Source organism: Mus caroli, unplaced genomic scaffold, assembly GCF_978045245.1.
Source record: "Mus caroli unplaced genomic scaffold, Mus_caroli_1 scaffold_3, whole genome shotgun sequence".
NCBI classification, from domain to species: Eukaryota; Metazoa; Chordata; class Mammalia; order Rodentia; family Muridae; genus Mus; species Mus caroli.
Window position 1 is genome coordinate 5,733,295 of NW_028227258.1, and position 15,927 is coordinate 5,749,221.

General features: G+C 42.6%; 1 protein-coding gene across 2 annotated transcripts in view; it reads right to left on the bottom strand.

Moving 5' to 3' along the window:
• Positions 1-15,927, bottom strand: part of Slc44a5 (solute carrier family 44 member 5) — a 311,175-nt gene that overhangs the window by 68,056 nt on the left and 227,192 nt on the right. For both annotated transcript variants that reach the window (XM_029474881.2, XM_085835377.1), the window contains exon 3: positions 5,701-5,774. In XM_029474881.2, coding sequence (XP_029330741.1) covers positions 5,701-5,774 — 74 coding nt within the window. The remainder of the gene's footprint in view (positions 1-5,700; positions 5,775-15,927) is intronic.

Below are 15,927 nucleotides of genomic sequence, written 5' to 3' on the forward strand. Positions count from 1 at the left end.
AGTCCCTCTTATGCTAACAACACTTCAAGAAATCTTGCAAGCACAGATGTGCACAGTAAAACCCAACAAAAAGTTAAAACCATCCGGTGCTAAAGACCAGCTCAAATCTCAGTCAGAAACCAAATGTGCCCTTTTTAGACGGAAGACTTTCGAACCAGAAGTGTGACGGAGCATGTGATTTAGTCTGTAAATGTATTGGGACTGATAAGGAAAGCAGGAGGACATTTGATACTGGCCTCTCGGTCATCCTGTTAATGCACGACACATTTTTAGTTAATAAAAATGTGGTGCGACCATCCTCAAAATAGTGGAAATGAATTTTTAAAAATCTACTTAATTGAAGAAATTATTTTACTTTTGGTATAACAATGTTTCTTGTCTGTGACTCAACAGATAGGATCCTTCTGGTTTCAAAGAAAACAAAATGGGTAGTGTGGCCCCTGTGGCCAGTCCTCTCTCACAGGGAGCATTCAGTACAGAGTCCCCTAAGACAGAACTGCAGAATGCCTGGTGGTGACAGGTGTTAAGAGTGTGGGGCAAGAGGCCCCTTGTGCCTTGTAGGTGGGAATGTAAATTAGCTCAATTATCATGGAAAATAGGTTGTTCAAAACACTGAAATCAAAATGACCAGCAATGCCCCTTCTGGGGACACATCTCAGAACAAATAAAGAGGTGTCTGCATTCCCACATTGACTGCAGTGTTAGTCACAATATCCAAGTCACAGAGACAATCTAAGCATTTGTCACATGAATGGCTAAGGAAAGTGAGAACATAAGCACGCTCTATATACACATAAAACATCATTAAAGGTGGGAAGTCCTACTGTTTGTGACAATGGGGGGAGCGGTGTGCAAATTCAGAGGTCTTAGGCTAAGTGACACTGCCCAGGCACAAAACCATTTATCAGTTGATCTCACTAATGTGTGAACTCTGACAAGAATGACATTCACAGGCAGAAAGCTGAACAGTTGGAAGAAACCCGAGGGGGGGGGGGTGTTGGGGGAAGCAGGAAGACATAGATCAAGAGATAAATTTTAAGTAAAACAGGGGATGACAGCAACAGCTGGCCCAGGAAAGACACATTATTCATAATTCCCTTCAGGAATGAGGTTTATCTGAATGAGAAGGCTTCAAGGCCTGAGGTGGGAGGGAGAGCCTTGGAGGGAAAGAGTAGAGTGGTGCAGAGCCAAAGGTGATGGAACCTTAAAGGGAAGGAGAGGGAGAGGCTCCCCTTCACAGCCTTGAGGGGAGAGGGAGAGAGGAGAGGGAAAAGGACATGGGGAGGGAGGGGGAGAGAGTACCATCATGCAAGGGGAGGGTGAGGGAGAGTGCCATCTCTGGGTATGGGGCAGAGGAACCTCTCCAGATAGCAGCCTTCATCTCTGGACCAAATCCCAGAGCCATCTCCAGGGAGAGCCTTGTATCAATTTCTAGAACAAGAAAAGTCTGACTTTTTATAAACTTTTAGGGCTAGAGAGAAGGGGCAGGGAATTTAGTTCAGCATAGCACACATGACAGGAGCCTGGAGGAGCCAGGAGCAAGTGAGAGCTGTAAAGTCACACACAGTACAGACTCAGGTACAGCATGGGGTGTGCACTGTACACTTGAAATTTTCTCCAAGAGCACATCATAAGCGCTTTCACCCCCTCACAAAAGGCAATTATGTCAAGAGATGAATGCTAATCAGATTAATTGTGATAGTAATGATACAGATGTGTTAATAGCAAATGCCTGTTGGGGCTAGGGATATAGCTTGGTTGGAAGAATGCTTCTGTTGGGTGTGGAGCCCTGGGTTCAATCTCTAGCTTAAAAACCCTCTATGTTGTACATCTCAAACACCTACAATATTACATTAATAAATCTAAAAGTGAAATGAATAAAATTTGAAGTGTTTAATTATACTTATTTGAGTAGAAATAGTCCCTTGCTTATCCAGACAGAATCGAAAAGTCATCCTAGAACTAACTTTGTTTTTTAAAACGTTACATGAGTGGGTGGCCTTACTTAGGGACGGGAAATTTCTCCCTATGATGGGAAAAATGTAAGTCCCAGAATTCACCTGTATGCCCCACCTGCCAAAGAACCAGGAAACTTCCTGGAATGCTGGGAGTTGTAGTTCTTGGAAAATGACAAAGGTTCATGGGAAAATACGGTGGCTTATTGATTTATCTTTGTAAACCCCTGCAACATGTGCCTCTGAGCCATTCAGCTGGGTAATCCTAAGGAATGGTCCTGACCAAAGTCCATCTCTTGGTCATTATTTAATATTTAATAAAGCTTGCTTTAAATTTGACCCAAAATGGTGGAACTGTGTTTTGGGTTTTTTTTGTTTGTTCGTTTTGTTTTTCTTTTTCTGGTGAATCTCAGGATTAACAAAACACCCTTTTGTTCTAGGCAACATAAAGGATAATCCGTCAAACTCCCTGAGGTTTCTCCATAAGATAGATCACACACCTACTCAGCTACATCTCCTGGCCAAAACAACACAAATATCACCAAGAGTCAGTGCTGAGCGTGGCTCCTACATGCTGTTTCCAGGCCATCTGATTCTTGGCTGTTTTTCCTTCAGGCACACTGACTTAATGTGCTTGTGTTTTGCTCATAATCTGAGGAGTTGGAAATCTGAAGAAAAGCTTGGCTTCCAATTGAGGTTTCTCAGACAGAATTCTCCAACAGAGGGCATTAACCGTGGGTGCCCAGCTCAGACTCCTCACCCCATCTTCAGAAAGTTTTTCATTACTTTTGGGTTTCTCACAGTAGGACCAGAAACTTCTGGGCTTGCCTGCAGGAACAGCCCTGTCTATCTTCTCAGCTAATAAGAGTAATTACTCCAGGAAAACATCAAAAACCAAAACTGACTTTGGGCTCCAAGTTGAGGTACTTTTTAAGTACTGGATTAACCCATCCAACTGGAAAAATAAACTGAAAATCGTGGTATTTTTATACGTATAATGTTAACCCAAGGCTTACAGAGACCAACTTGCATAACAAGAATTCCTATTCTTATTTTCTAGTTACTGCAACAATTGAACAGCAGTTGCCGTTCAATCCCCTCCAGCGAAGAAGGGAAGAGGGCTATTATCATAAATGTCACGTGATCACTCAAGCAGCTTGGATTCCTTCCACCCAGCCGCCTCTACATCCACTCCGGAGAGATTCTTCTTTCTATCAGCAGAATGCTAAGTGCCTTTCTCCCATGCAAGTATTACCTCTGCTGGCCACATCCAACAAAACACAAAGCTCAGGGTATTCCCCACTATTTTTTTTTTTTTTTTTTTTGTGAGAAATAGAAATGTCTCTTCCATGGTATGATGGTTTGAATGAGAAATCTTCCCCTTAGGACTGGATATTTAAACACTTGGTCCCCAAGATGATGGTGCTATTTGGAGAGGTTTAGCTGGTGCATCCTTGTAGGAAGAAGCCCATGCCGGTGGGAGGGCTTTGAGAGTTTACAACCTCAGGCCCCTTCCCGCTTTCTCTCTGCTTGGGCTCCTGCTGAGAGGTGAGTTTCTCTGCTTCCTGCCACCATGCTTCACTTCCCAGGTGGACTCCCTTATCCTCCAGAACCACAAGCCACAATAAGCTCTTCTTCTATGAGGTGCCTTGAGTGTGATGTTTTATTACAAAGCCAGAAGGTAACTAACAAACACGCTAAAACTCATGAAAAGATCATGGATAAAAGATAATCCGTGAGGACCATGGCCTAACAGAGAAGGCGGGCACCAGCACGCTCCTGACGTCACCACGGCAGTGCTCCTGACGTCACCACGGCAGTGAACGTGGCTATTCAAGGGAAGCCGTTCGTTCTTACGTGTTAAAGCTATCTTCAACACGTCTAGTCACCCCAGCCAACTGTATTCCTTCAACTTATCCAGCCCAGCATTAAATATAGCAGGGTTTAAGTTTACGTTTTGAAATCCAACCAACAAAGCCAGCTATAGTTGAGGCATAAAGTAAGTATGTGGATATTTAGTGAATGTCTTGAGTCATTTGATACTAGCATGATACTAGCATTAATCCTGATCAGCATCAGGATTAATTTGCAAGAAATGCTGAATAATTTAATGTTGAATATTGAGTTCGATTGAGGAACATTTATTCTCCAACTTCCTGTGGAAATTGTTTATTTACAAATTGAATCCGGAGATTTTGACCAAAATGGTTCACAAGGAACTATGGTGGGCGCTCCTCTGCCGAGCCTGCCGGGGACATAGGCAGCTTTGGCGTTTCCTATAGTTGAGGAGACTCAACCTACTGTGGAGTTAGGCCTTGCATGGAAAGGTTCCTCTCCTAACAAGCACCTTTGGGGGAGTTCCTGTGTACACTCAAGCTTTAATAACCAAAAGTATGCATTGTAATAAAGACAACACTGTAAATCTCATTTAAAACAAATTGATTGCAACTAAATTATTTATGCACTGTCTAGGGCTCTCACCAGCACTGCTGATGTGTGCAGACATTGCTGTTCGCCCCTCACAACTGGCCTTGAAAATCGAGAGTGTTTCTGTCCTTTTCAATGAGTGAATAAGTTAAATAGTTGTCTCTGCCCCACGGAACAGTGTAAGAATCCAGACCTGCCTAGCTTCAAATCTTCCCCCTCGTATGCAACACATTTAAATTATATGACAATAAGTAAAAATAGCCAAATACAATAGAAAAATGTGTCCTGAACTTAGGCAGGCTTGTAAGTGAAAAGACTTTATAGGGTTCATTCTACAGGGTGTGCTCAATCTGCACAAATGCTTAGGAGTTCGAACGTGAAAATAAGAACTTAGTAAAAGCATATTATTGGCTTTTGTGTTGATTCCTGTAAAACTTTCTTCTCCCTATTTTCCTCTTCTGAGTTCTCCGATTCTGAATAGTTCATGGTGACGTGGAGATTTCCTTTCGGGAGTTGCTTCTTATTACCATCTTTAGGGCACCTCTCTTACTAGAGGATAAAAATGAAGACCAAAATGTTCTATAGTGTTCTGAGGCACCGTACAAGCCTCTTCATAATTATTGTTGCTAATATCTGATGTCCATAGCTCTTACCCTAACAGCGACAAGTCACGTTTTCTTAAGTCAATACCCAGAAGGCAGGATTTATACCTTTTGGCAGAACAGTCTAGTATAGTGACTACAACTGTAAAATGTTTCAAAGGAAAAATACATAATGTTTTTTGTTTTCTTTCTAGGCTGTTTTCCTTAAGGTAACTTTATGTGCTCCACTTCTTTGTTTTAGCATTCTAGAAAAATCTTGACCCTAACAACAACAACAGCAACAACAACAACAAAAACGAGCCTCTTCCTTGGAGGGCAGAGAAAGAATAGGGTTCAATGAAACAATGAATTGCCTGGTGAAATTCATAATCACTGTCCCTTATCCTTGGCTAGTTTATGAATAAACAAGTTTATAGATCAGCCCAGCAAACCTCGCTCCTAGTTCTTATAGCAGACAACAGCACAGATACAATCAGCTCTTTAGGAGAATGAAAAAGTAGAAATTCCTTCCTTCTTTGTTGCTATCTTACCTACTTAACCTGGGCTTGCGTTTGGCTACTCTGTTCTGTGTTTATCTTATATTGTGTCTGTTACCAAATAGGTCCAGAGAAGATAACAGTCAATCACAAAGGAAACCACTCCTGTTGAGAATGGGATACTGGGTTGCTTAATCCACTAACAAACAGGAAACATCATCTATACCTGGGGTTACTCACCCAAGAGTCCTAACAGAACGTAGCCCAAAATAAACAGTAGGAAGATCAGACAGCATATAACGTCCGTACAAGTCCTGAAGACAAAAAAAGGAATGAAGAATTAAAAGGCATCCCGAGTTCACTACACAGAAATGGAGGGAAAGAGGGGCAGCAACTATAAGAAGCAAGATTCATCCTGGAGCTAGCAATTCCAAAAGGCAGGACAGGTGCATTTGAACAACCAAAGACTTGAGTGGGGGAGTCAGGGCACCACAGCAAGCTCTCCCTTAGAGCTCTGAGGATTTATCCTCTCTTGGTTCTTTTGTGAAATATTTTTGGAGATTATCATACTCCAACATCAAGTGGATTTTATTTCTTTTCACACATGTGTGCACTGCATGCATGTACACTCGTGTCTGCATGTGTATTGACAGTGTCAATATTGGGAAACTTCCTTAATCAATTTATGTCTAATTCAGAGCTCTCTGATTTGAATGTCACTTGCAGGCTTGCTCAGAATCCTGTCCCCCACCTCTGGAGGCTGAAATTACAGATGAGGTATTAGACTCATCAGCTTTTACGTGGGTGCTGGGGAGTTCTCCATTTTCTCAGAATCTCGTGTATTCAATTGAGAAGTTCTCTTGACCTTCTGTCTTTAATTTGGTTTTCTGACAAGGGTCCTCTTACACTACAAGCAAGTCACCTGCTTGCTTGTAGTCTCCTTGAGTAAACCATTAAAAGAATGTAATTTAAATAGTTTGGTCGTATGATTTTCTTTTTCATACTTTCCCAACACATGTTTCTAAAACACTTAGTCCTTTCTCTGTGTGCTTCCCACGTGTCTCCTAGTGGTGTGGTTATTATGAAAAGAGGACAGGCTGCATTAACTTTCTCTGAGGAACAGGGTTATAGATATTCTAGCACTGATACAAGCTGCTGAAAATGTTCCCAAACCAATCTTTCCAGAATTGTGCAAAATAGAGATTGTCAGATTAGATTTAGAAAGAACGTGGTTCACAGGGTCACAAAGTTGCTCAGTCAGTAGTCTAAGTCAACCAATGGACCAGCGAGAGCTCTCAAATTTTTCTTTTTTCATTATTTTGACTTTCATTTTATGTGCATCAGTGTTTTACGCCATCTGTGTGCCTGGCACCCATGAAGGCTAGAAGAGGGAATTGGATCCCTTCAACTGGAGTTGTAAATGGCTATGAACTGACATGTGGATGCTGAGACTAGAACCCCACTCTTCTGGATGAGCAGTCAGTGTTTTTAACCACTGAGCCATCTCTTCAGCCCTGATGTTCAAGGTCTTCAAAATAAAGTGTTTCCTATTTTCATTGTGATATTGTGTTCTGCCTAAAATGTTTTAAAAGTTAGAGTTACATCATTAAAGTGGCCAACATTGTTGGGTATTCATTTAAAACCTAATTATGACTCTATTATTAAGCAAAAAAAAAAAAAAAAAAAAGTCTAAGCCTGTAGCAGTACTCAGGAAGATGAGGCAGGAGAATTATAATCTTGAGGCAGTCTTGGTTGTACAGGGGGATATTGTTTTGTTTTTTTTTAAATACCAAACAGCAAATTTGATAGGATTAAAAGTTGTAGAAGAGAATTTTCAAGGAAAAATATTTTAATTGAGAGGCATATGGATATACTCATACTTTAACATAGGTGAGGCATGTGTGTTTCTTTGAGTGTATTTGTGTTTATGTGTGTGTCCATATATGTGTGTGTTTCTGTCTGTGTGTGTCTCTCTGTGTATGTTTGTGTGTCTCTCGGTGTGTGGGCATGCACGTACTTTCAGGTAATTAAAATTACCTGCCATAATTACCAACTATTTTTTATTTATTTATTTACTTATGTTTCTTTCTTCATAGTCTCTCCAGAAAAAAAGAATCGGTGCTTAGAAAATTACCGGGAAGTTTTTAGGGGAGAACTAATGAGCTACAGCTTGGGTACAATTGTGTGAGTTGGGGAACCCAGCAGGTCACTTGTGTCCTCCCGAGCTGGTGAGGTTTATCTTGTTCCTGTCTTCTCAGTGCAGGATGACAACCACAGCCCCAGAGCTCCTTAGGAAAGGAGCTGGGTTTTCACATCATGGGTTTTACATTCGGATAATAAAAAAAAATCCCAAGACAAATATTAAAATAAGTGGTTGGTAGAGTCTCTGTGTGAAAGCTGTCCTGAATCATATTTGAGCTGGAGGGCAGTCCCAGGGAGCCCTTTCCTCAGGCCGGCTCATTTCTACTATCACAGCCAACGTGAGGATGAGCCAGTGTTTAGTGTGTACTCAAAAGTGGGCTGCAGCCTGTGGGGTCCTGGAATGAACATTAATGGAGAAGCAGGTCCCACTTGCTTTATTACTTTTCTCTGATCAAAGTCTCATTTTTCTAAAAAAAAAAGGCTGCTCACATCTGTTTACCAGAAACCCTCCAAGAACATGGTGCAGACTGAGGACACCCGGCGTAAGAGTATGTTCCAGTTAAATTATGAAAGCACTGTACTCCCTTGTATCTAATCTCCAAACATTATAAGAACTGGATCCTGATTACGTATGCACTTAGAAATCTCTCCTTCCCTCATAGCTCTAAGCGTCGATGTGGTCTATGCATGGTCACTTAGCCACAGATGTGGTATATGCATGGTCACTTAGACTGGATGTGGTATATGCATGGTCACTTAGCCACAGATGTGGTATATGCATGGTCACTTAGCCATAGATGTGGTATATGCATGGTCACTTAGCCACAGATGTGGTATATGCATGATCACTTAGCCACAGATGTGGTATATGCATGGTCACTTAGACTGGATGTGGTATATGCATGGATATGGTATATGCATGGTCACTTAGACTGAGATATTGGGATTTTCTTTTGATTTCCCATTTTCTAAGCATCTTTTATATTCAATTGGCAAGTTCTCTTGACTCCCTCTCTGTGGTCTGACTTTAATCCACCTTCCACTTTCTGGTCTTGTTGCCTGGAGTGTGTTCTGTTCTCTTTATCTTCTCTTCAAAATGCTGCCGTGCCCTCTTAATTGGGCTCCCGCAAGCAGTCCCTGCCTCACCCAAGTCATTCTGCAATCAGAAAGCAGGGGGTCAGGATGACATCATTTTCTCTCACGTTATTTCCCTCACGACCAGCTTTCAGGATGTCCGAGTTTCACGTTAACCCTCGAGTACAATCCTTCTTCAAGCCCCAGACTCCCTTTCCCGGGGCCATCTTCCCCAGTTCCTTCTCAGTGTGCTTCCGGTGACCTAAGCGTGTTCATTCGCTCACGTCCATACAGTTCAGTCTGTCCGTCTGTCTATCACACCCAGAGCTTTCGGATCGCAGCACACTAGGCTCCCCTCCTGGGTAATCACATGCCCTGTCTGGCACATCAGAATTTGGTTTCACCTCGGAGGCTGGGGATTCCGCCAAGAATATCCTCTTTATTCTCAAAAGTGTCCACGTTTGAGTCTCTACCCCGTTAAGTAAAACCTCCTTTAAGCAGCTGGAAGTGTGACCTTTGATGAAATATTCATTAACGAGATGAAGCATTCATCAGACAAGATGCCTCTCAGATCTGCAGACTTCAGAAAAGCCCTTGTACATCTCCTCACTTTTACCCTCTCCTGACCCGTAATGTAGACCGGAGTGGTGGGGGAGGGGAGGGTGCCTCTGGTCACTGACAAAGCTAGTGTTCACTTGTCTATGTGCAGCCGCTGAGCTATGAGTGACAAGGGTCCCATTTGGCTGGGAATTTGCCATGTAGACCAGGCTAGCCTCAAGTTGACTGGGATTTTGCTGTATAGATCAGGCTAGCCTCTGATTCTTGTACCTCTGCCTCCTTCTCCTGGGTTTTCCATTTTTAAGAAGTTTTCAAAAGCCCAGATAGAGCCTGGCTCAGAGGTACATGCCTGTGAACCACAGCTCTGGGGACCAGAAACAGAAGGAGGACGAGTCTGAGGCTAGCCTGGGCCATGTACAAATGTAGAAAAATCTTGCCTAACAAACAAACAAAACCCCTCAAAAAAACAAAAAACAAAAAACAAAAAACAAAACAAAACAAAAAACTCCAAACCACAGTAAGTAATCACATTTATGACAAAAAAAATTCAGAATTCCAATTTTAGTGTCCATAAGTAAGAATTTTTTCAAAAACAAATATTCATTCTCATGTGCATGGTCTGTGCCCAATTTTGTTCTGTGATGGCTGAATTTGGTGGTTACATGAGAAAATCACCCAGCCTGCAAATTCAAAAACATTTATTACTTGAACCATTATATAGAAAGCTGGCTGAACTCTGACTCCAGACACGGACACCTCTGAAACAGCATTTAACACATGGCCCGAAAAACCATGCACACACACCATGAGCAGAGACACACTGAACTGGTAAGCAGTCACAAGCTGCCTCTGCTGATCGTCCAGGCTCAGGCTTTATTCTTCTTTTCCAACCTGGCACAGCGAGTGAGCTGTCTAGAGATTTAATTGTTTTGGTCAAGTTTACACAAGCCACCAGTAAAGTCAAGTCACTAAAATCAAAGTAGTTCCAAGGTAGCCACAGAGCTCTATCTGTTAAGCCAGAGCAGGTCTCCGCTGCAAGCCAGCTTTTATTCCCAATGATTTGTCACTCAGCTTCCTTCCTGGGAACAGCTTTCCACCCTCATCCCACAACTGATTCATTTTCTAGATTTCTTTCTTTGTGGCAGATGGAATTCCAATATCATCCATCCCGAAAGGTCGTTAATAAGAACCATTAGAGTGAAAACGGAAGCTCACAGACTTATTATTCTGACAGATCACCTGTCACTGCCTAATGAGTCAGTTTAGGAGCTGTCCACAGTTGGTGACTCCAGCCACTGAACGTTCCTGTCTCCAGCACGGCAGCACATGTAACCAGTAAGGAAGTGCTGCCGAGCTGTGCCTCTGCTGGGACAGAATGGTACCGAAGAGTCTTCTCTTACCCCACCTACATGCTCTCAACACAAAGCTCGGCTCCAGGTGTCAGCTGGTCAATAGAGTGCTTGCCATGGAAACATGTGGTCCTGGTTCTATGTTCTGGAGGGTCAGACATGCTAGCCTGTGCTTTAATCTCACTGCTGGGGAGGCAGGGGCAGGTAGATCACTGAGGCTCATTTGCCAGCCAGCAAGTTTCAAGCCAATGAGAGATCCTGTCTCAAAATTCAAGGTGGATGGCACAGGTGTAATAACTAAGGGTGTCCTTACTTCCACGTGCACATACACCCAAACACACAAGAGTACTTGTGTATTCTTGCGTGCACACACATATACACATGAGCATACACACATATACACATTCACACTCACATACATGTCCACACACATACTCACATGGGCATGCATACACATGTACACATATGCACACACATACAAGTGTTCATGTGTACATACATCTACAGGAAACAGAATAAGTGTTCCACTTCTACTCAGAGATGCTGACATAAGACAGTGCACTCTGGCATCTTCTTTTAAGCTTCACTAAGGTCTGCATTACCAACTGTAGAACGTGGTGGGAATGGCACACATCACTCAAGCCAATGACAAATAAGTTATTCACCGGGCAAAATGTGTTGAGCCTTTTAGGGTGGTGTTCTAGCGTGGTGGTTTGAATGCAAAATGCTCTCCACTGCTCCTATGTTTGAACACTTGGTTACTTTGGGGGAGGTTGTAGAGCCTCTGGGACTTGGCCTATCTAGCAGAAGCAGGAAGCTCAGGGTCAGCCTTGAAGGGTAACAACCACCTTTGTTTCCTGATGGAAGTATAATATAAACCAGGCCTCCTGCTGCCTTGGACCAAGCCACTGCAGCCACCATCACCCTCCTATCATGATGAGCTGGGCCCTCTGTGAGCCAGTAAGCCTTGCCTTCCTGAAGTTGCTTCTGTGGTAAAGCAGCTGACAAAGCAAGTTAAAAGTACTTGCCCTCGGTCTCTCCACTTTTCATGAAGAATAGAAACTGGTGGTTTTGTGAGGGGAGTAAGCTCTCAGGCCTTGCATGTGAAGAACTAGTCTGTATCCATTGCTTTCTGCTTACTAGAAACACTCCCTAAATGGTCATTGTGTTCCCTACCGTAGGCTGGTTCCCACCACGTGTCTCTGTGTGCACATATGTGTGTGCACATATGTGTGCGCACATGCGAGTGTCCCTGTGTATATCTGAATGCATGCGCGTATGTGCACACATGTGTGTATGTATGTATCTATAGGTGTGTGCACACATACATGTATGTGTGACAAGCATAGATAATCTGAGTTTTCATACACTGAATCCACACAAGACTGTCTTAATAACAATCAGTCATGGAAGGCAGAGGGGCTCACAGGGTGCTCCCTTTACCACTGAACTACTCGCTACTGATGGAAGCTTGGCTAGGAGATTCACGGTCTTCCTTTGTGCACCAGATGCTGAGATTACTAGGCTCCAATGGACAGCTCCTGGTCACATGCACAGGGAAGGAAGGAAAGGGGTAGGGTGGGATTGGTCAGTGTGAGTTATGTACACATGGGAAAAGGTCTAGGAACACATTTTTTAAATTGCATTAAAAAGCTATAGGATATTTGGAAGAATTTCACTTGTGAAAATCAGGAACTGAATTGGGAAGGGCTTTTATTACATCAACCTGTATTTTTAAATATTTGAGGGTAACTCTAACTTTTCAGATCTCTTAAAACTTTATATCAAAGGTACCATTTGCCTACGATGGAGTGCTGGCACCCGCACTGGGAAAAGAGTACTTATTTTATAGGGTTAATATTTAAATGAACTTGGAAACTGTGGATGAAAATTAAACAACCAGCCCAAGCCCCCCGAACTATGGGATAACACAGACCGTGTCATTCAGGCGATTAGGTCAGGTAAGATTGCTGAGTGTTGTATCTGTTTTAGTTGGTTTTGAATAATTGTGTCTTAAAACCTTCTGTATTCTCCTCGATTAATCTTCTGGTCCATTTTCCTTGCATTTAAGTTTCTGCTATCTTGCGAAAACAGCTTTAGCTGGGCATGATTTATATTTTCTATTTGTCAAGGGAAATAAAGCCCACTTTTTTTGCACAGGGTTTAAGTGATGCTTCTATAAACATGTCTTTTGTTTAGAACGGAGTGGGATTAGATAAAGTCGGTCTTCATGGATGATTCTTCATTCTTATAAATGTTGTACAATATTCTAGAATCTGTCAGTAGGTGGGAATCACTTCGGAAACTGGTATTATGGTGGAAGGCAGATTGGCCATGGTGGCAGACGCCTGCGATCCCAGCAGTGTGGAGGCAGAGGCAGAATGATTTTCACGAGTTTGAGGCTTGTCTGGAGTACAGGATGGTATTGTATATGGGGACAGTGCATGTCTCAACAAACAAAAGGGAAAACAAGGGGCAAGGGAGACCCTAGGCATTGCCCATGTTACCCCTGCACCATAGACCAAAGGCAGAACACAGCAGAAGCACAAGACAGGCAGGCCTCGGACAGCCAGGCCTTTCTCCAAAGTCATCAACACCCACTCTAGAGAGAATTGCTACCAGTTTAAAATGCTAATATGGAAGCTGTGCAGATGGTCTGTGTTGCACAAGCATGAGGACCTGAGTTCCAATCTCCAGCACCTATGCAGAAAGTCCAGTATGGCTGACCATGCACAACTGTCAGCTCAGTACTGTAGGATCACAGGCACCAGTCCAGCTCCAGGAGAGGTGAGAGTCCTTCTCAGGAGAATAAAGAGGCAGGCGATAGAGCAGGACACCCTCAATATCTGCTCATAACGCAGGTATGCAAGCCACATATATACACATGCACACATACCACACACTCATGTAACATACCACATACACATATGCACACCGCAATACACATCACATACAAACATTCCACATACGCACCATACACAAACACACCACACACACACCTCACATACAACGCATGCACACCTTACACCCACAGCACACCACATATACACCACACACACTCCACACCTATACACACACCTCACATACACATCACACACCACACACACACACCACATACCACCCACATCACATACACACACCACATACACCACACACAAACATTATAACGCAGGTGTGCAAGTCACGTACACACACATGCACACATACTACACACACACATATAACATACCACACATACACATATACGCACTGCACACATACACCTCACACACACACATCACATATACACGCATACCACATATAAAATACAACACACACACACACACAATACAGACACAAAATAGAAAGAAATGCCAAAATATTTGGAGTAGGTTCACACCATGCAAACACACAGAGGAAGAGAGCAAAATCTCACACACCTCTGAGCATCCTTACTCCAGGACAAGCTATCACAATGCAGTCACTAGGAGACCCCAGAAACCCTGGCAGACATCATAGTGCTTTCAAATTGAGAGTAAAATTTAGTTTTGAACATTATCTTAGCAATGAAGCTACTTCATCTGTAAAGCCTGTTTGTATTTATAATTAAGGGTCTGTTAAATGAAAAACACATTTAAGTGATTTTTATATAGAGTCCACAAGGGCATGGAGTTAGTGACTGTCTCAGAGGGAAAGCTATTTTTACTGTAACTTTCTGTACCTCTTAAATTATAAACTGATTCCTTATACTTTCAAATTAAGAATGAGTTCAAAATACAAATTTATGTATTGACTTTGCAACCCTTAGAAATAGAAATAGCCTCAGATGTTAAGATGAGTGCAGAGGGATTTCTCAGTTCCGTGGAAATGGCACTCAGCTAGCTAGGTATAAAGCCATTAGGGACCTGGTCCCAGATGGATACGTTACTGGGATTGGGAACTACTAAGTAACTGTCATTGAAAATTTGAACTTTGATCACTAGAAATCTAATTATCTTTTAAATTAGTCTAAAAATATTTTAGAGGGGGCAAAGTAGGCAAATAATATATGGAGGTCAGAGGAATCAGCTCCTTCCTTCTACCATGTGGACCTGGGGATTGAACACAGATTGTTAGACTTGGTGGCAGTCACCTTTACCCATAGAGTCATCTCTCCTCCCTGCTATTAGTAGCTTAAAGCCCTTGAATGTGCTGGATCTTTCACGATTTCACAAGTTTATGTATACAAGCTTACAAGTTTTGCAACTGTACTTTAAACCACGCAAGTAGAAAACACAAGTTCTGCATCATGAAAGTTTGTTTACAAGTTTGTTGGGACAATCATTCCATTTCCAGAAGAGAACAATGAATGCAGGTGACATATTCACAGCACGGGGCTTTGGTGTTGCTTGGTTACCTGCAAACACACGGAAGTCTTCTGGTTTCATAGAGAGAGTGGACGGATGTGTGATGTGATAAAGCAAGCATTAATGAGCTTTTGTAGTGAAGAAGCTTGGCCGTTCAGCACCTACCTCCTCAGGGCATAAGCACACGCACACACACACACACACACACACACACACACGTCTCCTGACACCAGATGCTAACACATTCTAGGTGCCTTCAAAAAAAATGCATCAAATGTTGTAACCAGATGCTAACACATTCTAGGTGCCTTCAAAAAAAATGCATCAAATGTTGTAACCCTTTGCTCTCAGATTATTCACAAACAGGGAATTTTGACCCTTAAAATGAGGGATTCTTATCATTTGTGTAAACCCTGAAGTCATACAAGAAATCCTTTTCCATACTCATTTGCCAATCTCTTCATCGTCATTGCAATCTTGTCTACATTTGGAATTTCCTCGGAGACACACCCTTGGCATTTCTGAGGGTTTTCAGAAGGCTTAACTGAAAAAGGAAGACCTGTCCTGAATGTGGGTGACAGCCTGTGGGGTGTGTGGCAGTCTAAATGAGAAGAACCCCATAGGCTCATAGATGTCAATGTTTGGTCACCAGGGAGAGAGTGACACTATTTGAAAGGATTAGGTGGTATGGTCTTGTTGGAGGAAGTGTGTCACTCGGGGAGGGCTTTGAGGCTTCAAAAGCCCAAGACCAGTTCCAAGTCTCTCTCTTTCTGCTTCCTATGGACTAGGATGAACAACTCTCAGCTCATTCCCTGGCATGAGAGATGCCATGCTTCTCACTGTGGTGATAATGGACTAAAACTCTGAAATGTAAGCTAGCCCCAATTAAATTTAAGCAGGAGAAAATGATTGAAGTGAAAAAAAATTCATTTGTCTAAAGTCTGTGGTACAGCAAAGGCTGAAGAATCGGCTGTGATTAACAAGAGACCAGAGTCACCAAGGTAAAACCTTTGTTTTAC